At 38.1% G+C, this 23,847-nt stretch overlaps 1 protein-coding gene across 2 annotated transcripts; it reads right to left on the bottom strand.

Moving 5' to 3' along the window:
* Nucleotides 1–401: 401 nt before the first annotated feature.
* On the bottom strand, nucleotides 402–23,843 carry C5H11orf54 (chromosome 5 C11orf54 homolog). Of its 2 annotated transcripts, none has more exons than XM_006061537.4 (9): nucleotides 23,712–23,843; nucleotides 15,914–15,999; nucleotides 14,074–14,172; nucleotides 10,250–10,323; nucleotides 9,969–10,070; nucleotides 8,798–8,974; nucleotides 7,513–7,662; nucleotides 1,873–1,989; nucleotides 402–1,004 (listed from the first exon to the last, which is right to left on the bottom strand). In XM_006061537.4, the coding sequence occupies exons 2-9, from the start codon at nucleotides 15,966–15,968 to the stop codon at nucleotides 831–833; spliced, it is 948 nt and encodes a 315-aa protein (XP_006061599.1). In that variant the 5' UTR covers nucleotides 15,969–15,999; nucleotides 23,712–23,843; the 3' UTR covers nucleotides 402–830. The 2 variants fall into 2 exon arrangements, with proteins under 2 accessions (XP_006061599.1, XP_006061598.1); XM_006061536.3 differs by having other exon boundaries at nucleotides 23,671–23,735.
* Nucleotides 23,844–23,847: the final 4 nt, after the last annotated feature.

Consider the following 23,847-nt stretch of genomic DNA (forward strand, 5'->3'; position numbering starts at 1 on the left):
ATTTGTGAAAGGCAAACTGCAAACTTCTAATTATGGTTCAACTTCACCAAAAGAAGTAAAGGTGCTCCCTCTGACCACCTTATTCCATGAAAAAAAAAAGTGTACTCTGACTTCTAAAATGGATTTTTAAAATTCAGTAGAAAGATTTAACAATAATCAATATTCCAACACTGATCTTTCTAATACCCAGAAACATCCACTTAGCAGTTGTGAGACTAAAAATTGAGTAATGTTATACAAATGTAAATTACTATTAGCTAGGAGAAGGCAATGGCACCCTACTCCAGTACTCTTGCCTGGAAAATCCCATGGACAGGGGAGCCTGGTAGGCTGTAGTCCATGGGGTCGCTAGGAGTCGGACACGACTGAGCGACTTCACTTTCACTTTTCACTTTCATGCATTGGAGAAGGAAATGGCAACCCACTCCAGTGTTCTTGCCAGGAGAATCCCAGGGACGGGGAAGCCTGGTGGGCTGCCGTCTATGGGGTCACACAGAGTCAGACACAACTGAAGCGACTTAGCAGTAGGAATAATCACTTAATTCTTAATCATGTTTATACTTAATTATAAACATAAGAATGATTTTTAGATTAAAAATAATGAAGAACATCTCCATCATGTGTATTGTGTTCCCAATAGTCCCTCTCAGATAGATCTGTGAAAACACAGAACCCAATGTTAACATAACTTTCATTTTAAAGGCCCCCCAAAATAGGGCTTAAGTAGTGAGATCATTTCTATTAGACTTTATATTAGTATCAATTAATGAGTTAATCAATCAATTAACCTTAGTTAATTATTACTTTTTTCTAAACAAGTACCAGATGATTTAATCTCGCCCAAATGAATGGGTCTCTTTTGGTTGATCAATGCGATAGAGAAACTCGGCAGGTAAGAAGTATCCGAGGTACTCCACTATATCTGGAGTGGTGTCATAATGGTAGTGTCCACCTTCTCCATGATGACTGAAACAATGAGTGTGCTCCAACCGCAAATCAAACCCCTAGAATGACAGAGGAGCCATCTGTTAGTCTTCCAATTAGAACTTAGGGGATAGGAGACCTTTTAAGTTTAGGCTACAGTAATTTTTTGGGATAGGTAATACAGTCACATGAATCAAAATTCAGAGGGTGCAAAAGTTTATATTCAGTAAAATGTATCTTTCCAACTCCTGCCATTACCCCTCCTTTCCTTAAAGGCAACCACAGTAAGCAGGATCTTCTATATCCTCCCAGAAAGATCTATTTTTTAAATTACTCATAGGTAGTATTCTGCAGCTACTATGCTGTATGTTGTTTTTCTTAAATTAACAATATAGCTTTCAGATCATGAGAGCTTCCTAATTCTTTCCAAATGCGATTTAGATTATTTCCAGCTCTTCTGCTATTACAACAATGATGTCATGAATAACCCTTTTCACTAATCATTTTATCATGTAAGCATATATTTAATGATTAATTCCTAAACATGTAATCACTAGATCAAAAGATATAACTAGACAGAACAGTGGTAGATATTTGGTTTGAATTAGTCTATATTATTATTTTTCAAGGGTAGAAAACTAGAATATGATGAATAGTATGAAGAACAGCAAATAGATCTGAATCCTGTCCTGATTCTACTGTTTAATAACATAACTTTGGATGCTATTTAAAATGTTTGGTGCCTTCAATTCTTCAAAGGTAAAATCTACTTTGCCTAGATCTTAAGTAGTCAGCTACTTGCTTCCTTACCTTTCAAGGTAATTCTAGAAACTATCCTAGTTCTTAATTAAGAACACAAAAAGTGCTTAATTATTTTAAACGAATATTCTAAAAATCAAGCATTACCACTGTAATATCTTTCAATGTAAAAGACAGACATAGACTTACAGGGTCTCTGGAGACAAAAACTGGCAGACAAACCAAAGGAGCCTTCATCTCATAAAAACGCAACCATTTATTCACGTCTTCATCAGAGTTCAATGGACAGGAAGAAAATTCTGCAGGCTACAATAAGAGGCCATTAAACATGTAAACATACTGAATATTTCTGAGCTAAAAATTTACATATAATTTCATTGTTAAAAGCTTTAAGCTTTCTTATACATTCTACTGCTACTTTTGGCACCAGGAGATTCATATACCCTAGTTTTCAAAAGGACCGCCAACCCGTGTGTACACACTGAAAGATATAAGTGAATAAATAAAGGAGTCTATTGCTGTATTTTTATTTTTCATAGCTTCTCAGCTTTCCTATGAGCATATCCTCATCCCAGTCTTAAATGTTATTATTGCTATTGCTAGATGGAAAAAAAAAAAGCAAGGCATTGAAAGTGGAGTAGAAGCATCAAAAAGAATAAAATATTGAGGAGGAATACACTTAAGGAGGCTAAAGACTTGTACATTGAAAAGTGCAAAGCATTGCTGAAATGAATTTTAAAAGACTCCAATAAATGAAAAGGCATCTTGTGCTCATGGATTGGACAATTTAATACTGTTGACATGTCAGTACTATCAAATATGATCTACAGATTCACTGCAATTCCTATCAAAATCCCAATGGTGTTTTTGCAGAAACAGAAAAATCCATCGAAAATTCATATGGAATCTCAAGGGGCCCCAAATCGTCAAAACAATCTTGAAAAAGAAGAAGAAAGTTGGAAGTCTCACACTTCCTGATATCAAGCTTACTGCAAAGCTGTAGTAATCAAAACAGTGTGATGCTAGCATAAAGACAGGTATACAGATCAATGGAACAGAAGAGATCCCAGAAGTACATCCTTGCATATATTCTGACAAGGATGCCATGACCATTCAATGGGAAAGGACTATCTTTTTAACAAACAATACTTGGAAAACTGATGTCCATATGCAAAAAAATGAAGTTAGACCCTTATTTCATACCAGATACAAAAACTAAAAATGGATAAAACACCTAAATATAAGAGCTAAAGCTATAAAGACTTTTAGAAGAAAACATCGGGAGAAAGTTTTAAGACATTGGACTTGACTTTTTAGATTTGGCATCAAAAGTACAGGTAACAAAAGGAAAACAAGTGGAATTACATTAAACTAAAAAGCTTTTGTACAGCAAAGAAAAGACCAGTCAACAAAATGAAAAGGCAACCTATGGAATGGGAGAAAATATCTGCAAACCATATATCTGATAAGGGGTTAATATCTAAAATACATAAGGAATTCATGAGCAAAAAAAAATTTTTTTTAATGATCAAAGAACTGAATTCGACATTTTTTCCAAAGAAGACATACAAATGGGCAACAGGTATATGAAGAAGCACTCAATATCACTATTCATTTGGTAAATGCAAATCAAAACCATGAGACATCAGCTCATTTTAGTGAAGATGGCAGTTACCAAAAAGACAAGAGATAAAGTGTTGGTGAGGATGTAGAGAAAAGACAACCCTTGTACAATGCTAGTGGGAATGTAAACTGGTACAACCATTATGGAAGTTCCTCAAAAAATTAAAAATAAAACTACCATATGATCTAGCAATTCTACTTCTAGGTATATATCCAAAGTAAATGAAATCACCATCTTGAAGAGATATCTGGACTCCAATGTTCACTGCAGCATTATTCATGATAGCCAAGACTGGGAAACACAACCTAAGTGTCTGTCAATGGAAGAAAACAGCCAGGAAATTAAAAGACGCTTGCTCCTTGAAAGAAAAGCTATGACCAACCTAGACAGCGCATTAAAAAGCAGAGATAGTACTTTGCCGACAAAAATCCATATAGCCAAAGCTATGGTTTTTCCAGTAGTCATCTATGGATGTGAGAATTGGACCATAAAGAAGGCCGAACACCGAAGAATCGATGCTTTCGAACTGTGGTGTTGGAGAAGACTCTTGAGAGTCCCTTGCACTGCAAGGAGATCAAATCAGTCAATCCTAAAGGAAATCAACCCTGAATATTCATTGGAAGGACTGATGCTGAAGCTGAAGCTCCAATACTTTGGCTACCTCGTACGAAGAGACAACTCATTGGGAAAGACCCTGATGCTGGGAAAGACTGAGGGAAGGAGGAGAAGTGGGCGACAGATACTGAGATGGTTGGATGGCATCACCAACTCAATGGACATAAATTGGAGCAAATTCTGGGAGACAGTGGAGGACAGAGGAGCCTGGTATGCTGTAGTCCATGGGGTGCCAAAGAGTCAGACACTTAGCAACTAAACAATAACAACAATAATGGATGAAGGGACAAAGAAATTATTACCTATCTTTCTAGTTGTGATATATATATATATATATATATATATATGAAATATCATTCAGACTTTAAAAAGCAGGAAATCCCACCATTTGTAACAATGTAGATGAACTTGGAGGATACTATACTGAGTGAAATAAGCCAGTCGCAGACAAATATTGGGTGATATCACTTGTATGTGGAATCTGAAAAAGTCCAGTCTAGAGAAACAGTAGTGCGGTGGTTGTCAGAGGCTGAGGTAGGATGGGAGTGAAATGAGGAGATGCTGATCAAAGGGTACAAAATTCAGTTGTAAGACGAATAAGTTTAAAGATCTAATGTACACCATGTTAACTACAGTTTGTAATGAAGTATTGTTTATTTGATTTTTTAAAAATCCTATAATCATTTGGTATTTACAAATGGATTGACCTTTAATTTTGTTGTAAATAATTTGGAAAAGTAATTAAGTAGTTTCATAATATGTATTTATATGTGAGATCAGCTGGTTTGCCATTTAAAATTATCAGACTAAAAATTTTAAAACAATATATTTTGTGACAGCTTCATTGTTAAAACAAAACAACATTAAAGTGTAACACTTTTACATTTTGTTCATCATTGACTCAATGGACATGAATTTGAGCAAACTCTGGGAAATAGAGGACAGAGGAGCCTAGCGTCCTGCAGTCCATGGGATCACAAAGAGTCTGAAATGACTTGGGAATGAACAACGACACTTCATTCACTCACCTACCAAAAATTATTATTTTTTTAAATAATTTTTTTGTTTATTTTATTTTTGGCTGTGTTGGGTCTTTGTTGCTACATGAGGGCTTTCTCTAGTTGCTGAAAGCAAGGGCCACTCTCCAGCTGTGGTACGTGGGCCTCTCATTTGCAATGGCTTCTCTTGTAGCAGAGCATGGGCTCTAGAGTGTGTGGGCTCAGTAGTTGTGGCTTGTGGACTTAGCTGCCCTGTGGCATGTGGGATCTTCCAGGACCAGGGATCAAACTTTGTGTCCCTTGAAATGGCGGGTGTATACTTAACCACTGGACCACCAGGGAAGTACCAAAAATTATTTGTGAAATCCTAGATGACCTGGTTTGCCCATCATTAATATCTTATAAATATATTCTTTTTTTTTTTTTACAGTTCGTCCAGTTCAGTCACTCAGTTGTGTCCAACTCTTTGTGACCCCATGGACTATAGCACTCCAGGCCTCTGTCCATCACCAACTTCCAGAGTTTACTCAATCTCATGTCCATTGAGTCAGTGATGCCATCCAACCATCTCATCCTCTGTTATCCCCTTCTCCTGCCTTCAATCTTTCCCAGCATCAGGGTCTTTTCTAATGAGTTAGTTCTTTGCATCAGATGGCCTTCAGCCACCTGGAGCTTCAGCTTCAGCATCAGTCCTTCCAATGAATATTCAGGGACTGATTTCCTTTAGGATGGACTGCTTGGATCTCCTTGCAGTCCAAGGGACTCTCAAGAGTCTTTTCCAACACCACATTTAAAAGCATCAATTCTTTGGCGCTCAGCTTTCTTTATAGTCTAACCCTCCCATCCATACATGACTACTCAAAAAACCATAGCTTTGACTAGACCTTTGCTGGCAAAATAATGTCTCTGCTTTTTAATATGCTGTCTAGGTTGGTCATAACTTTTCTTCCAAGGAGCAAGCATCTTTTAATTTCATGGCTGCAGTCACCATCTGCAGTGATTTTGGAGCCCAAACAAATAGTCTCTCACTGTTTCCACTGTTTCCCCATCTATTTGCCATGAAGTGATGGGACCAGATGCCATGATCTTCATTTTCTGAATGTTGAGCTTCAAGCAACTTTTTCACTCTCCTCTTCCACTTTCATCAAGAGGCTCTTTAGTTCTTCACTTTCTGCCATAAAGGTGGTGTCATCCGCATATCTGAGGTTATTGATATTTCTCCCAGAAATCTTGATTCCAGCTTGTGCTTCATCCAGCCCAGCATCTGTCATGATGTACTCTGCATATAAGTCAAATAAGCAGGGTGACAATATACAGCCTTGACATAGTCCTTTCTCGATTTGGAACCAGTTTGTTGTTCCATGTCCAGTTCTACTTGTTGCTTCCTGACCTGCATAGAGATTTCTCAAGAGGCAGGTCAAGTGGTCAGGTATTCCCATCTTTTTAAGAATTTTCCATAGATTGTTGTGGTCCACACAGTCAAAGGCTTTGGCATAGTCAATAAAGCAGAAGTAGATTTTTTCAGGAACTCTCTTGCTTTTTCGATGATCCAACAGATGTTGGCAATTTGATGTCTGGTTCCTCTGCCTTTTCTAAATCCAGCTTGAAATTTGGAAGTTCACGGTTCATGTACTGTCAAAGCCTGGCTTGGACAATTTTGAGCATTACTTTGCTAGCATGTGAGATGAGTGCAATTGTGCAGTAGTTTGAGCATTCTTTGGCATTGCCTTTCTTTGGGATTGGAATGAAACATGACCTTTTCCAATCCTGTGGCCACTGCTGAGTTTTCCAAATTTGCTGACATACTGAGTGCAGCACTTGCACAGCATCATATAAGATTATAATTTTCATAATGACTTTTTTCCCTAAACCACAACCATCTTTTTTTTGACAACCACCTTAACAGTAAACTCAATATACTGAGGTTGGGATTCTAGCAATGGAAATGATCAGTTTCTAAGGCTGGGGTGCCGTCAGGGCAGGAGAGCCTGACTCCAAATTAACTTTGGGCTTCCCTGATAACTCAGTTGGTAAAGAATCCGCCTGCAATGCAGGAGACCCTGGTCCGATTCCTGGGTTGGGAAAATCTCCTGGAGAAGGGAAAGGCTACCCACTCCAGTATTCTTGGGCTTCCCTTGTGGCTCAGCTAGTGAAGAATCCACCTGCGATGCAGGAGACCTGGGTTCAATCCCTGGGTTGGGAAGATCCCCTGGAGAAGGGAAAGGCTACCCTCTCCAGTATTCTGGCCTAGAGAATTCCATGGACTGAACTGTATAATCCATGGGGTCGCAAAGAGTCAGACTCAACTGATCAACTTGCACTTGCACTTTCAAGGCTTATAATCAGAGCTATCTTGATCTTTGAAACTAAGAAGAAAGTTCTATTATTAACATGAAGAAAGCACTCTAGCAGGACCTTATCATATAACATGCTTTACAGTATTCTTTGTCATTTAAATTTTAAGGTAATACGATCATAGTAAAAGGATTTGTTCAGAACGTCTTTAAAGGTTAAATTCTCAATGTATATTAAAATCTCCTACAATCTTAAGCACATGCACACACACACACACACATGTGCAGAGGCCTTTACCATAATGTGAGTCTTCACTTTTCCCTTCTGAATTATGAAAGCACCTCCCATTCCTACAGGCTTATCTCCATAATGTTTTTCAAGAGTCTGCCTCATACATGTCACAAAGTTAAGTTTTCCAGTTCTTCTTTTGACTTTCACCTCAATGACCTAGAGAGAACATAAATGTACATACCATTGTTCTAAGCTGCAAAATATTATGCAAATAACTACCAAACTGAAACATTATATAATTCAGTGCCATCAAGCAAATATTCGTTTGTTTTGAGCACCCAGATATTAGCAGAAGTGTCTCAGTCCTCTAAGTCTTAATAATATATATATATATGTAAGATATATCGTTTACTCTAATAATGTCTTATTCATGCTTTCTTGGACTGAGAAGGAGAGTTATAGCTTAATTTTATAAATTTATAGCTAAATTCAACACTGAACTCTTGAGATTCTTATTATATGTCCATATGGTATAAGATTGAGAATTCTTTGATTTAAGGGATTAATTTCTGATAACTAGAGAGGAGAAATGACTATATTTTCTCATTTCCTTTAAAATTCTGGACTTCTATTACCTCCACTTTAGTAGGTATTTTTGCTTCACCACCTCATTTCTCAAAGTGGCTGAAGTAGTTATCTCTGTATAAAATCTGAGAGTTCTCACTACTGCTAAAACTGAAATAATCTTTAAAAAAAACCAGCTTTATTGGGGATACAATTCACATACCGTACAATCCATCCATTTAAACAATTCAACGGCTTTCAGTATATTTATAGAGTTGTGTGACCATCATTACAATTTTGGAATATGAAATCATCTTTTTTTTTTTTTGGTACTAACAGGAAATAAATATGAAGTGGGGCATTAATTCTCCTTATCTCTTCTTTCTATAATTTCTATAATTTATAATATAATCCCATTATTTATAGCTATCTCAATCAATGTCTGATCAGTCAGGAATGAGCAAGTTACATATGTACTAACTGTAGGTAGACATTATCTACTTCAGCTGCATGGTTCATCTATTTGACTAACTCAAGAATATCCTATTACCTTTTAGTTCCTTGGAAAAAGGCTATTGTTTACTAGTATTATTCTTAACCTTAGTTTTAAATGAGACTTTCACTCTGCCTGCAGTACTTTCTGAATCTTTCATAACTGGATTATTTAAAGAGCTTTGGCTTGGGTAGCTTTGGATTTTCTTAAGAAAATTACAGTAGCAATAAGCATTCAGATTTTTAGCTCTCTGAGAAATTTTGGAGAATATTGCATTTTTATGAACAAAATCACCTTCCCAGGTTGGCCTTCACTGGCAAAAAGATTAGCCAGTAATGCACACCCAAAATCATGATATTTCTCACTGTATTTCTCTAGTAGACACCCTCCATCTGCAGGGTTAACACGAGCAAAGTAACTTCCATTCACAGGAGGTTTGTGTTCACCTTCTGTTCGAACAAGTAGCATAAACTGAAAAGAAAAGTAAATAAGGTACTTAGTCAATCCTAGAATCTCTATGCAAAACAGAATATCTTGAAAATGTGACAAAATATTTTGCCCTAGACTTTAAGACATTTTATTTCAAGATCTAATAATAAAACATGAAAAATAGAATATTTAATGTTATATTAAAATGTTAAAGATTTACAAATCTCAAAAAGCTGGAAAAAACATTTTATAAAATGTTTACAGTATTATGGTGTTTCTATGAGATTGTGACATTTGCTTTAAATTTTCTCATTTTAAATTTTTAACTTTTTCTATCTTGAACACTAGGCAATTTATATTAATGTTTCTGTAAAAGGGCTTGTATGATTATTGACTAACAGTCACAGCTGTAAGAGGCAGTGAGAGAGAATATGCAAACTGAGGAGGTTATTCACTCTCTGTTCATGAGATGTGAAGAAGCACTGACATTTTTATGTTGGAAATGTATTGATGTACACACTGATGGATATTACCTTTCATAAATAATAATCATACTACGGGGCTAGATCCCTACTATTGGTTTGAAAGAGGGAGTTGACTAGATCATTAAACATTTCATGCATCTTCTGATTGAAAGCTGTCTTTGAACTAGCCAAGGTCAGAAAAGCTAGGAATCCTCTGATGTGTATGAACCAAAATCTTTCACAGTCCAGAGTCCTCGACAAACCACAGCAGGACCTTTGATAGACTCATCTATGACTGAATGTATGTCTTAAGAAAATCTAAATTAGAGATTAGTGCTCCATTTCAGTTCGACTAACTGGAGCATGTTCTATACTCTAAGTCAGTATCAAACAGTATCAAATCTGCAGAGAGGTATGATATCAACCACTTACAATTCATTCAGATGACAGGATTTCTGATAAGGCAGTAAAAGGAAAAAGGCAAACTAAGTCTCAAATCAATAAATTAAAATAATTATATTAATATATAATATATATTACATATTATATATAACATATGATAATATGCTGACCTCAGAATTGAATCCAAGAGTCTGAAATGGGCCTGCTCCTGCTCCAAGAACAAAAGCTCCAGGAAGCTGGATGTCTTTTGCAATCTTATTTAAATCATAAACCTAAGTAAGAGAAAAAGCATATTATTTAAAACTGACTTACATAAATTCCCAGGTTTACTTTTTGTTACTGAGTCCATTAACATTTGCTTGTCACATTGGTCAGTGGATCTTCTAAGAATAAAAATAGGAATCAATTTCCATAATCTTCATGTGAATGTGAAAAGTAAAAATACACTTACTTTTTTTTCATTTACAAGAGGCAGTAAGTAAGGCACACCTCCTACTTCTGCAATTCTAGTTTTTCCACAGATACCTAAAAAGAAAATACACCTTAAAAATAGGTGAACATCTACATCTAAGTATAAAATACCAGAAGACACTTATTAAGAGTATATATCTTTTAAAAGAATTGACGCTTTCAAAGTATAGTGCTGGAGAAGACTCCTGAGAGTCCCTTGGACAGCAAGGAGATCAAAGTAGTCTATCCTAAAGGAAATCAACCCTTAATATTCATTGGAAGGACTGATGCTGAAGCTCCAATACTTTGGCCAGTTGATGTGAAGACCCAATTCAATGGAAAAGACCCTGATGCTGGGCAAGATTGAGGGCAGGAGAAGGGGACGACAGAGGGTGAGATGGTTGGATGGCATCACCAACTCAATGGACATGAGTTTGAGTCAACTCCGGGAGAGAGTGATGGACAAGGAAACCTGGCATGCTGTATAAGGTCCATAGGATTGCCAAGAGTCGGATACAACTGAGCGACTGAACAACAATAACTTTTGGGGCTTCCCTGGTGATCCAGTGGCTAAGATTCTGAGCTCCCAATGCAAGGGGCCTGAGTTCAATCCTTGGTCAGGGAACTAGATCCCATATGCTGCAACTAAAGATTCTGCATGCTACAACTAAGACCAGGTGCAGTGAAATAAATGAATGAATAAATAAATATTTTTTAAGAGAGTATACACATTTTACTCTATATCCTGTGATAAACCATAATGGAAAATATAAAAAAAGAAGGTATATATGTGTATAACTGATCACTCTGCTGTACAGCAGAGATTGTCACAACATCGTAAATCAACTATACTTCAATTTTAAAAAAAAAAAAGAGTATATAAGTTTTCCATTCTCATCATTTTACAAATAGCAGGGGTCAGAATCTGTATTGTGTTGGCCAAAAATTTCCTCCAGTTTTTAAAGTAAAAATAAAACACACATTTTTCGTTTCCACCAAGAATTTTATTGAACAAAGTATTCACTATTTTGTTCCACTGCCTTCTGCCATTTTTCAGGTAACTTCATAATTCCATCTTCCCAACACTTTCTACCTTTTTGAGCAAAGAACTGTTCTCGGTGCCTTTAACAGTCTTTTAGGGAACTGAAATTCTTTCCATGAAGAAAATCTTGTAAAGACCGAAATAAATGGACATCCAAAGGTACAATGTCTGGTGAATATGGCAGATGAATTAGAATTTCCCAGTCAAGCTATAACAGATTTTGCTTAGTCATCAAAGAAACATGTAGCCTTGCATTATGGAGGATTATGCATTTTCTGTTGACTAATTCTGGACACTTTTCGTCAAGTGCTGCTTTCAGTTGTTCTAATTGGGAACAGTACTTTTTGGAATTAACTTGTTTGATTTTCCAGAAGGTGCTCATAGTAGAATGGGCTCCCTTCCAAATCTCTCCATATTCACAACATCACCTTCTTTGGATGAAGACCAGCCTTTGGTGTGGTTGGTGGTGGTTCATTTCACTTACTCCACAATCTCTTCCATTCCACATTATTGTACAGTATTCACTTTTCATCGCCCATCACAATTTTTTTTTTTAAAGAATGTTTTCATGTCATTTAAGTAGAGAATCGCATGTGGCAATATAGTCAAGAAGGTTTTCTCTGCTTAACTTATGTGGAACCCAAATGTCCAAGCAATGAATATAACCAAGCTGCTGCAAATGATTTTCAGCACTGGATATTTTGAGTGTGTCAGCAATCTCTTGCATGGTATAAGTCGATTATTCTCAATTAATGTCTCAATTTGATAGCTATCAATTTTAACTGGTCTACTTGACCATGGAGCATCATCCACTGTATCTTCAGCAGAAAACTTCACAAACCACTTTAGACACATTTTTTCAGTCACAGCACCTTCTCCATACATTGCACAAATCTTTTTTGGGGGTTCAGTTGTGTTTTTACCTTTCTTCAAGTAATAAAGCATAATATGCTGAAAATGTTGCTTTTTTTCTTCTATCTTCAATACTAAAATGGTTACACAAAACTTATCCATTTTGATAAGTTTTTTAAAAATGTATGCTGATATGACAGCTGTCACAATATAATCTAACAAAACTGTCTGAATGAAGTTTAATGCAACTAAGTGCTATTAGAGCCATCTTTAGGAAAAAAACAAATGAATCTTTTGGCCAACCTAAAAGTAGCTAGGACCCCTGTCCTACCTGTGTTTTTTTTCTTTTTTGTTGTTTTTCTGGCTGGGCCACTTGCCTTATGGTATCTGAGTTCCCTGACTAGGAGTCCTAACCACTGGATTGCTGAGGAGTTCCCCACTTGTGTTTCTAATACTGTCATAACCAAGTGTGACTTGATATAGTTAGTAACATAAAGGCAATGGAGTTGATGGTAAGGCAAGGGCTAGAACTGGGGCCAGTGTCTGGATTGGATGAAGTTTCTATATTAGTCTATAATGACTTAGCCCTTTAAAAATCTTTTTTTTGTGGGAGTAGAGGGCTTTAGCTAAAGTTATATTTTAAGGGGACTTCCCTCGTGGTCCAGTGGTGAAGACTCCACATTCCCAATGCATGGGACCCAGGTTCAATCCATGGTCGGGGATCTGTATGTATTCCACAACCAAGAGTCCACATGCCATGGTGATGATCCCATGAGCCACAACTAAGGCCCAGAGTAGCCAAAATAAATAGTGTAGCCTTGGGGCAGGTTTTTCCTTAAGTGATACCAGTTCAGTTCAGTCGCTCAGTCGTGTCTGACTCTTTGTGACCCCTTGGACTGCAGCACGCCAGGTCTTCCTGTCCATCACCAACTCCCGGAACTTGCTCAAACTCATGTCCATTGAGTCAGTGATGCCATCCAACCATCTCATCCTCTGTCATCCCCTTATCCTCCCGCCTTCAATCTTTCCCAGCATCAGGGTCTTTTCGAATGGGTCCTTCCAGTAAGGGACATACAGAACAGTATTCTTGAGCTCTTCTGCAGAACTAAAACCCCCACCAAATGGAAGATGTTAACTACTTGATGAAACATTCTTCATTCCAAAGAGAAAGTTACAGTTCAATAACCTTGAGAACCACAGATCATAGGACCGCCTGAGACGATCTCTATACTGAACAAATGCAAGCCTTGCGAGCACCCTGATCCTTATGAGAAACCCCTCCCCATGACTAACCCCTCCCTAAGACTCCCCACAACCCCCACTTCAGTTTGGGACCCATAGTTTTGAGAGCATTAGTCTGCTATGTCCCTCTTTGCCTGGCAAAGTAATAAAGCTATTCTTTTCTACTTCACGGAAAACTCTTTGTCTCTGAGAATCAATTTGACACTGCTACACAGAGTCTGTTTCAGTATCAATATTAATGTCCCTCCTCACTTTGAACATTGGTAACCAGTTGACAAATTTGTTAAAGGGATGTAAATATTTAATAGATGATTCAAATAAATACAAGGCTTTTAAGATCCCTTCTGATATTGAATAAATAAAACATAAAAATTATAATAAGTTTCCATAACAGTTACTTGAACAATTAAAAATAAAATTTTCATGTGATATTCATATGCTAGCCTACTGAATAGCTATTATGTAGCCTATGAAAGTTACAAAAGTACATAAAACACCATATTTTCCTACAAGGGTATAAAATGAAATTTGACCAATATTAGAAAACACAGAAATGAAACACAATTTAATCTAAAAGTTGGGGCAATATCCTTTATCTGGAGATAATTTAAGATAATCCTTAAAAATAATTTTGGTTTCAGGAAAAGATTTGGTCTGAAAAGGAAAAGCTAATTGCAAAGATTGCTTACCTTTTATAGGAAAGGTAAATGGCTCCTTAGTTAAATCAGGGCAATCAACTACAGAGACCTGGACTTCAGCAAAGTTATCCGTTAGCCCCTTCTGCAAGACTAATGAAGACAAGAAAAAGGGTTATCATTAGGTAGAAATTTGCCATCACAGATCAAGTCTTCCCTTGATTGTTTTGTGTGTCCTATTTCCAACCTAAACTTGTGTAATTTTTTTTTTTTTTTTCTGGCTGCAGCGCCCAGCATGTGGGATCTTAGTTCCCAGAACAGGGATGGAATTTTTGCCACCTGCAGTGGAAGCAAGGAGTCTTACCCTCTGGAGTGCCAGGAAGTCCCTAAACTTGAGTAATTTAAAAGGAGCTTTGGGGGCCAGCAGTTAAGACCCCATGCTTCTACTGAAGGAGGTACTCCCGCATGCTGTGCTGCCAAAAAAATCATATAAACAAACAAAAAGAGGGGGGAACAATCTTGTTAATGAACTTATTTAGATACTAGACACATAATTAATCACAAGATATGCATACTAATATACATAAATACTTCCATAAATACCACTGTGAGCTATAGTGATTATAAACCACTGAAGATAAACACTGCACTCATTTTCTTGAAACGTAAATATTTAAACTGCTAGAAAGTAAGCAATTACATGCAACACCTTCATTAATGTTTACAGGCAAAATGTTTAGCAAAAGAGGACATGAAAGTATGTGCTATATGACTTCACTTATCTGTATTTCAAACAAAGGCAACTAATCTAAGGTCACAGAAGTCACAACAATGGTCACTTCCTGGGAAAGTGATATTCACTAAGAAAGTGTGAGGAGTCTTCTGGGATACTGGAAACAGTTTATACCTTTTTTTTAAACTTTATTATTTGGCCATGCTGGGTGGTATGTGGGATCTTAGTTCCCCAAACAAGGATCTGTGCACCCCTCCAGAATCTTTTTTGTTTTTAATATTTATTTATTTGACTGCAACAGGTCTTAGTTGAGGCTTGTTGGATCTATTTTTTAATTGGAAGAAAATTGCTTTACAGTGTTGTGTTGGTTTCTGCCCAATATCAACTTGCTATGCTATGCTAAGTCGCTTCAGTTGTGTCCGACTCTGTGCGACCCCATAGACAGCATGCCACCAGGCTCCCCCGTCCCTGGGATTCCCCAGGCAAGAACACTGGAGTGGGTTGCCATTTCCTTCTCCAATGCATGAAAGTGAAAAGTGAAAGTGAAGTCGCTCAGTCGTGTCCGACTCTTAGCGACCCCATGGATTGCAGCCTAACAGGCTCCTCCGTCCATGGGATTTTCCAAGCAAGAGTACTGGAGTGGGGTGCCATTGCCTTGAATCTGTCATAATTTTATACATATATATATATATTCCTTCTCCCTCCTGGCTTCACTTTATTTTTCTTACCTATTAATAGATCCCTTCCCTCGAATTAATCCTGTGACACTACCTTAAATTCTTGTTCAAATAAGGTGAGATACCTAAAAATATACACAGAAAAACCTAAGCAAGGTTCACTGGCAGTCTGTCATATCAGGAGAGGGGGAAAAAGTAGTAGATTGGGAACATGATTAATGTATCACAGTAGATTATTTCAAGAGTACTGCAACTGGTAAAAAGTTAATAAAGCAAAACTGTGTACTCTTTGGGCACCACACACATTTAAATCTTGGGTTATCATATTCATTTTCATTCTGTAAAGTTAGTATCTCATCAAGACTATTTGAATGGTGAATTTAGATTTTTTTGAGAGGTAGAGATTTGGACTCTCATATCTTAGAATGTTTTATTTTTATTTTTTTCCCTTAGGATAATAAAAAAGACTCAATATAGTATTTACCTCCAACAAGCTCCTCTAGACTTGGCACATGAAAAGAATATTCAGCACAAGCCATCTTCTTTCTTCCTTAGGGGACAAGGCACAACCTTTAAAAGAATAACATAGCCATTGGGGAAAAATTAGTCTGAACCAACTAAGTCCAAGATGGCAAAAGATTCAACTTCCAGTAGACCTTGAGCATTAGTTGTAAAGCATTAGCATCTAAATGGCACACCCATAAGCACCATAACCACAGAAGGCCAAAAAGTGGGTGGTGGCCCAATTCCTGAAAATCTCTGCCCCAAATAGTTGGAATAATCCTCCCACTTGTTAGCCTATGAAGTTACCCAGCCCATAAAAACTAACCACCCTACATTTTGGGACCTCTAGCTTTCTGAGCTGGCCCACAATGTCCATCTTTCTTCCAAGGCCGTCTTGCTTTTTGAGACAGATGGCATTCTGTTTATGAAATTAGTTCAGTTCAGTTGCTCAGTCGTGTCTGACTCCGCAACCCCATGGACTGGAGCACGCCAGGCTTCCCTGTCCATCACTGAATGTTGAGTTTTAAGCCAACTTTTTTACTCTCCTCTTTCACTTTCATCAAGAGGCTCTTTAGTTCTTCTTCGCTTTCTGCCATAAGGGTGGTGTCATCTGCATATCTGAGGTTATTGATATTTCTCCCATCAATCTTGATTCCAGCTTGTCCTTCATCCAGCCCAGCATTGCGCATGATGTATTCTGCATATGAGTTAAATAGCAGGGTGACAGTAAACAGCCTTGATGTACTACTTTCCCGATTTGGAACCAGTGTATTGTTCCATATCCAGTTCTAACTGTTGCTTCTTGACCTGCATACAGATTTCTCAAGAGGCAGGTCAGGTGGTCTGGTATTCCCATCTTTTGAAGAATTTTCCAGTTTGTTGTGATCCACAGTCAAAGGCTTTGGCATAGTCAATAAAGCAAAATTAGATGTTTTTCTCAAACTCTTGCTTTTTCAATGATCCAATGGATGTTGGCAATTTGATCTCTGGTTCCTCTGCGTTTTCTAAATCCAGCTTGAACATCTGGAAGTTCACGGTTCATGTACTGTTGAAGCCTCACTTGGAGAATTTTGAGAGTTACTTTGCCAGCATAGAGTATGAGATGAGTGCAATTGTGCAGTAGTTTGAACATTCTTTGGCATTGCCTTTCTTTGGGATTGGAATGAAAACTGACCTTTTCCAGTCCTGTGGCCACTGCTGAGTTTTCCAAATTTGCTGGCATATTGAGTGCAGCACTTTCACAGCATCGCCTTTTAGGATTTGAAATAGCTCAACTGGAATTCCATCATCTCCACTAACTTTGTTTGCAGTGATGCTTCCTAAGGCCCACTTGACTTCACATTCCAGGATGTCTGGCTTTAGGTGAGTGATCACATCATTGTGGTTATCTGGGTCATGAAGATCTTTTTTGTGGAGTTCTTCTGTGTATTTTTGAAATGTCTCTGTAAATAAATCTACTTCCTATCACTTTGTCTCTCACTGAATACTTTCTTTAGATAAGACCTAAAGACTTGAGCTTCATTAAGTCCTGAGTGTGTGATCTCAAAAGACAGTGGGTTCAAGTCCCAACCTGAGTTGTGAGAATTCATGAGGATTTACAAGATAAAGCAAGTGTAGATTAATGATTGCAAGAGTTCACAGTGCACCAAGCATGAACATCTAAAGCTCTGGAAATGAAAGAGTTCAGTTATATAAAGAAGGCAAAAGGGCATTTAGGTGTCTGTCCTCACAGAAAGGCAACCACAGCTTTTAGTATTTAATAACTGGAATGAGAAATGTCCAAGTAACTTCTTTTAATACTAACACCTTAAATAGCTGACATTTAAATAGACAAAAGGAATACCAAACCAAGAGGGCACATGATTCATTTTTCTCCAGTCATGTACCTGGACTGAACATGCATCTTTCTAACAGTTGGTTTAAGGAAGATAGATGCTGAAGCAAAGGTAGGTAGTTGCTAAGGTTTATGAGTAAGTGTTTAAGTGGTTGTAGAATAAGAGTTGGTTGTAGGATGTTCAGGTACTTCTATAATAGATCATTTACTTGTGTTTTCTATTTTGTATTTGACAATTAGGCTAAAAATTAAATGAGTTTCTTACACTATCACTTTTACAAGAGAAAATTTAAATTACTAAGAAAAATGGAAATTTCTACAAATGATTAGCTTTTGACATTCGAATCATTTCATTTACAAATAAACTTTTTTTTTGGTAAACAGCTTTAATGTTCAATTATTCTGATAACTAATGAAGTATAATTTGATTTTTTAAAAATATATGCTAAGTATTTTACAATAATTAGACATTTATGCAGAGATTAGTATCTTACCTCAAGTGTACAGGTGATGAGGTGAGCAAGCAGACAGAGTTAAATAAAATGTGAGCCAAAAAGCACAAACAAACATAAGTAATACTAGGTGGGTGGAGAAATCCCACTCTAGGCCAATCACAGCAAGGAATAAAGACAAAATTCTTAAGGGTGTTTCTAGGAACACTGTTGGATTTCTCATTAAAATTGTTAATGAATACCTCATTAATCTGAATACTGTCTGACATATCATTACTGATAAGTCGCTTCAGTCGTGTCCGACTCTGTGTGACCCCATAGATGGCAGCCCACCAGGCTCTTCCATCCCTGGGATTCTCCAGGCAAGAATACTGAAGTGGGTTGCCATTTCCTTCTACAATGCATGCATGCATGCATGGTAAGTTGCTTCAGTCGTGTCTGACTCTATGAGACCCTATGGACAGCAGCCCACCAGGCTCCTCTGTCCACAGGATTCTCTAGGCAAGAATACTGGAGTGGGTTGCCATTTCCTTCTCCAGACATATCATTACTTACTAAGTAAAAGGTGGTCCTTTGGCAACATTTGAAATACTCTTCCAAATTTTTTTTTTTTTTCAAGATTCATAATTTTCTTAGAAACTGGATTTCTAATTTTGACAATAGTTTCAAACAACACATCCTTCACAAACATATATTTAAGACCTGACACTTCTTTAGTACTTGATCAAATACCAAAATTTATTACCCTGTTCCTCTGTCCATGGGATTCTCCAGGCAAGAATACTGGAGTGGGTTGATCCCCTTCTTCAGGGGATCTTCCTGATCCAGGGAAGGAACCTGGTCTCTCACACTGTAGGCAGATTCTTTACTGAGTTACCAGGGAAGCCCTTTATTTACTTAATATGCATAATTTGGTCTCCCAAATAAAATGTAAACTGTTGATACTGGGCCCCAAACCCTATATCATCATATTTTAATTACCTCAAATATATTTTCTTTTTGGCAGCAACATGCCACTTGCAGAATCTTAGTTCCCTGACCAGGGCATCAAACCTGAGCCCTCAGCAGTGAAAGTGAAGCTTGGAGTCCTAACCACTGGACCTCCAGGGTGGTGGTTAGGTGCGTGCATGCTCAGTCATGTTTGCCTCTTTTGTGACCCTGTGGACTGTAGCCCACTAGGCTCTTCTGTCTATGGAATTTTCCAGACTAGAATACTGGAGTGGGTTGCCATTTCCTCCTTCAGAGGAATCTTCCGGACCCAGGGATCAAACTTGAATCTCTGGTGTCTCCTGCATTGGCAGGTGAATTCTTTACCTCTAGTGCCACCTGGGAAGCCTGTGGACCTCCAGGGAATTCCCTGAAATATATTTTCAAATTGAAATAAACTATAATTGTTTAGGAATAAGCCATTTTAACTTTTGAAATAATTTCAGATGGACAGAAAATACATACAAAGATTTTGTATCTTGTATACACTTCATGCAAGGGCTTCCCAGGTGGTGCTAGTGGTAAAGAACCTGCCTGTCAATAAATGCGGGAGACACAAGAGACATGGGTTCAATCCCTGGGTTGGGAAGATCACCTGGAGAAGTGCATGGTAACCCACTCCAGTATTCTTGCCTGGAGAATTCCATGAACAGAGGAGCCTGGCAGGCTATACTTCATGGGGTCACAAAGAGTCGGACATGACTTAAGTGACTTAGCACACATGAACAAGCCACAGAATCTTAGTCCCTAACCAGGGATAGAACCCAAGCCCCCTACAGGGGAAGCATGGACTCTTAACCACTATACCTCCAGGGAAGTCCCATCATCTTATATACATTAAAAAATTTTTTTGTTTTTCTTGCTTTGCAAATTATTTTTCTCTGTATAATAGGCTCCAGTTTCATCCACCTCTGTAGAATTGATACAAATGTGTTCTTTTTAATAGCCGAGTAACATTCCATTGTGTATATGTACCACAACTTTCTTATCCATTCGTCTGCCAATGGATATCTAGGTTGCTTCTATGTCTTAACTATTATAAACAGTGCTGCAATGAACATTGGGGTACACATGAAGTAAGTCAGAAAGAAAAATACCAATACAGTATATTAATGCATATATATGGAATTTAGAAAGATGGTAACAACAACCCTATATGTGAGACAGCAAAAGAGACACAGATATAAAGAACAGACTTTTGGACTCTGTGGGAGAAGGCAAGGGTGGGATGATTTGAGAGAATAGCACTGAAACATGTATATTATCATGTGTGAAACAGATCACCAGTCCAGGTTCCATGCATGAAACAGGGCACTCAAAGCCGGTGCACTAGGACAACCCTGAGGGATGGGATGGGGAGGGAAGAGGGTGGGGGGTTCTGGATGAGGGACACATGTACACCCATGGCTGATTCATGTCACTGTGTGGCAAAAACCACCACAACACTGTAAAGTAATTAGCTTCCAATTAAAATAAACTAAAAAATAAATAAATAAAATTTTAAAAGTGCAAAAAAAAATTTTTTTTCTTGCCCATCATTTATTTTTTAACATTGTTTCCTTTTAGAATATAGAATATTTATACATACACATTAACACACTTATACATACTTGGAAACAAGATATAGTGACATTTAAATATTTTAATTTTAATTTAACTTTATTTAGCAAATATAGCATTATTAAATTATGAATATATATATATATATATATATATCTCAGATGATAGCCAAAACTTTAACTCTCTGTATCCAGGAGCAGTTTACTTGCTGATAATAATTAAAATAAATGGCTACCATACAGAATTAAAAGATTTATTCTAAAATGGAAAGCAAATGTCATTTTATTTTTATTTTTTTCTAAAATATTTATTTGGATGAGTTGGGTCTTAGTTGCATACACCCTAATCTTGTCAGGAACCCCACCCTTTTTGAAACTTTGCAGAAGAAGATGCAAGACTGCTATTGCCAGGACATAACAAGTCACATACTCCTGACCTGACTACATTGTGTGTTAGTCGCTCAATCAGACTCACTGCAACCCCATGACTGTAGCCCACTCAGCTCCTCTGTCCATGGAATTCTCTAGGCAAGAATACTGGAGTGGGTTGCCATTCCCTTCTCCAGGGGATCTTGCATAACCTCTCCCTAATACCCAGGGAGAGGATCACAGGTCTTGAGGTACTAGCCTACTGTGTTCCCTTTATGCCTGCCAAAGAAAGCAAGCCTCTATTTCCTTCGCCATAACTGTCTCCGTGTTTCTGGTTGGCATCAATGCACAGAGAGTCAAGATTTTGGCAACAAATTCTTGCTTCCCATTCACATAAATCATTTAAGTCCTGTGAATGTAAAATGCTGTTGGACCCACAATCCAAGAGAGTTCACTGAGAATCAAATTCCCTGGATTTCATGGAGTCGGTAGAATGAGCACGCATCAAGAAGTAAATCAAGAAGTGAAATAAAAACAGGGGTGTTAGTTTTGTTCAGTGTTAGAGTGAGAACAAAATACATAAGCCTAATTTCAGTGATTCTGCATATAAGCTAAATCTTATGTTTGTATTTAAAACTGGTATTACACAATATAGAGTGGTAAATCTCGTGCTAATGAATTAACCTTTTAATTTCTCTTGACAATAAAGAGCAAATTAATGCTATTATTAATAATATAGTGATTAATAATCAATAAAATAGCATGATTAATAATGCCCTTGATAATAATAGCAAATTAATGATATTAGTTAAAACATCATGACAAGTTGAAAGAGATACTACAGAAGAAATGAGACAACTTATATCTTAGTAGCTTTAATGGCACTTTCCCATTGCATTTTGAACAAGGGACACTGCATTTTCCTTTTGTACTGAGCTTCACAAATTACAGAGGCAAGTGGACTCTGGAAATATGGCAGGGGATAAGGCATGCAATCCCCGTTCTGGAACTTACTGTGCTTCACAAACCCTACAAGACTTGACTATCTGTGCCTGGAATTGTTCAACATTTAGAGCAAAATTGAGTAAAGAGGCTAGATTACCTTTCAGATCTATTCAATCCCAACATGACACTATCCACAAAATAAGACTAAACTGCTTTCCTGGTTTTATTATATGATACAAGAAGCTGAGGATTTGATTCCTGGGTCAGGAAGATACCCTGGAGGAGGAAATGGCAACCCACTCCAGTTTTCTTGCCTGGAAAATCCCATGGACAGAGGAGCCTGGTGCTACACAGTCCGTGGGTTCGCAAAGAGTTGGACTAGAGATCAAGCCAAATCATTCCTTTTTTTTTTTTTAATTTTTTTTTTTTAGCTCATTCCTTTTTGTAAGTACTTTGGGAAAAACAAAAAACATCAAAACTAAACTAGTTTAAACTTTTAGCTTTTTAACACAGTAACCATTCAGGAAGCAGTAGAAACAGTGGCTGACTTTTATTTTTCTGGGCTCCAAAATCACTGCAGATGGTGATTGCAGCCATGAAATTAAAAGACGCTTACTCCTTGGAAGGAAAGTTATGACCAACCTAGAGAGCATATTAAAAAGCAGAGACATTACTTTGCCAACAAAGGTCCGTCTAGTCAAGGCTGTTTTTCCAGTGGTCATGTACGGATGTGAGAGTTGGACTATAAAGAAAGCTGAGTGCTGAAGAATTGATGCTTTTGAACTGTGGTGTTGGAGAAGACCCTTGAGAGTCCCTGGACTGCAAGGAGATCCAACCAGCCCATCCTAAAGGAGATCAGTCCTGGGTGTTCATTGGAAGGACTGATGCTGAAGCTGAAACTCCCATACTTTGGCCACCTGATGCGAAGAGCTGACTCATTTGAAAAGACCCTGATGCTGGGAAAGATTGAAGGCAGGAGGAGAAGGGGACGACAGAGGATGAGATGGTCGGATGGCATCACCGACTCGATGGACATAGGTTTGGGTGAACTCCGGGAGTTGGTGATGGACAGGGAGGCCTGGCCTGCTGCGGTTCATGGGGTCACAAAGAGTCGGACACGATTGAGCGACTGAACTGAACCATTTAGGGAACTGAGAAAACGAACAACAAAAATCCACCGCGGATGTCTCCTGTGATCTGTTAAGCAACTCCTGTAGGTAACAACACAAGTTCGAAGGTGGAGCGGGGAGTTGGGAGTGCTTGCGTAACAGAGGCTTCCAGTACAAAGGTTACACATTTTGAGTCACGGTCAAGGTACGATCCTCTCACAATTTAACGGAGAAGCGATTTCTGAAGGCAAAAGCGGACACAACACGACAAAACACACCTGGCCAGAGACACACACTCGCACATCCCCCACAAGACCCGCAGTGACTCTGGACAGTTATAGGAAACCTCAGTAGAGGTGAGGCCACTGGGAGCAAGTCAAGCGGAGTGCCTGTTTCCTTGCAGTTCACGTGCATTCCACCCGCCTGACCCCACAATTTATTCCCGAAACGTTGGCCTAAACGTCCTAGGCTATTCCACCTACCTAGTCCGTTAGAGAAGCCTACACCAGACGCCTGCTCTTACCTCATTCAACTCCGCCTCTCCAGGGTTAGGGCCTCCAAGGCTCCGCCCACTGGAATCGGCCCTCCTATCGCGGGGATAAACATGGCGCCCGCGTCGCGCCACCTCCCAGCTCTCCCGTTCATCCCGGAGTCCAGTT

This window comes from Bubalus bubalis, chromosome 5, assembly GCF_019923935.1.
Source record: "Bubalus bubalis isolate 160015118507 breed Murrah chromosome 5, NDDB_SH_1, whole genome shotgun sequence".
Classification (NCBI taxonomy): Eukaryota; Metazoa; Chordata; class Mammalia; order Artiodactyla; family Bovidae; genus Bubalus; species Bubalus bubalis.

Coding starts and splice junctions, on each gene's coding strand:
- C5H11orf54 (XM_006061537.4), bottom strand. CDS start 15,968: ATGGCTTGTGCTGAATATTCTTTTCATGTGCCAAGTCTAGAGGAGCTT. Junction 8,975..9,968: donor CTCTTGGATTCAATTCTGAG/GTCAGCATATTA, acceptor TTTTCTTTTCAG/TTTATGCTACTTGTTCGAAC. Junction 1,990..7,512: donor AAGTGAAGACTCACATTATG/GTAAAGGCCTCT, acceptor CTCTTATTGTAG/CCTGCAGAATTTTCTTCCTG.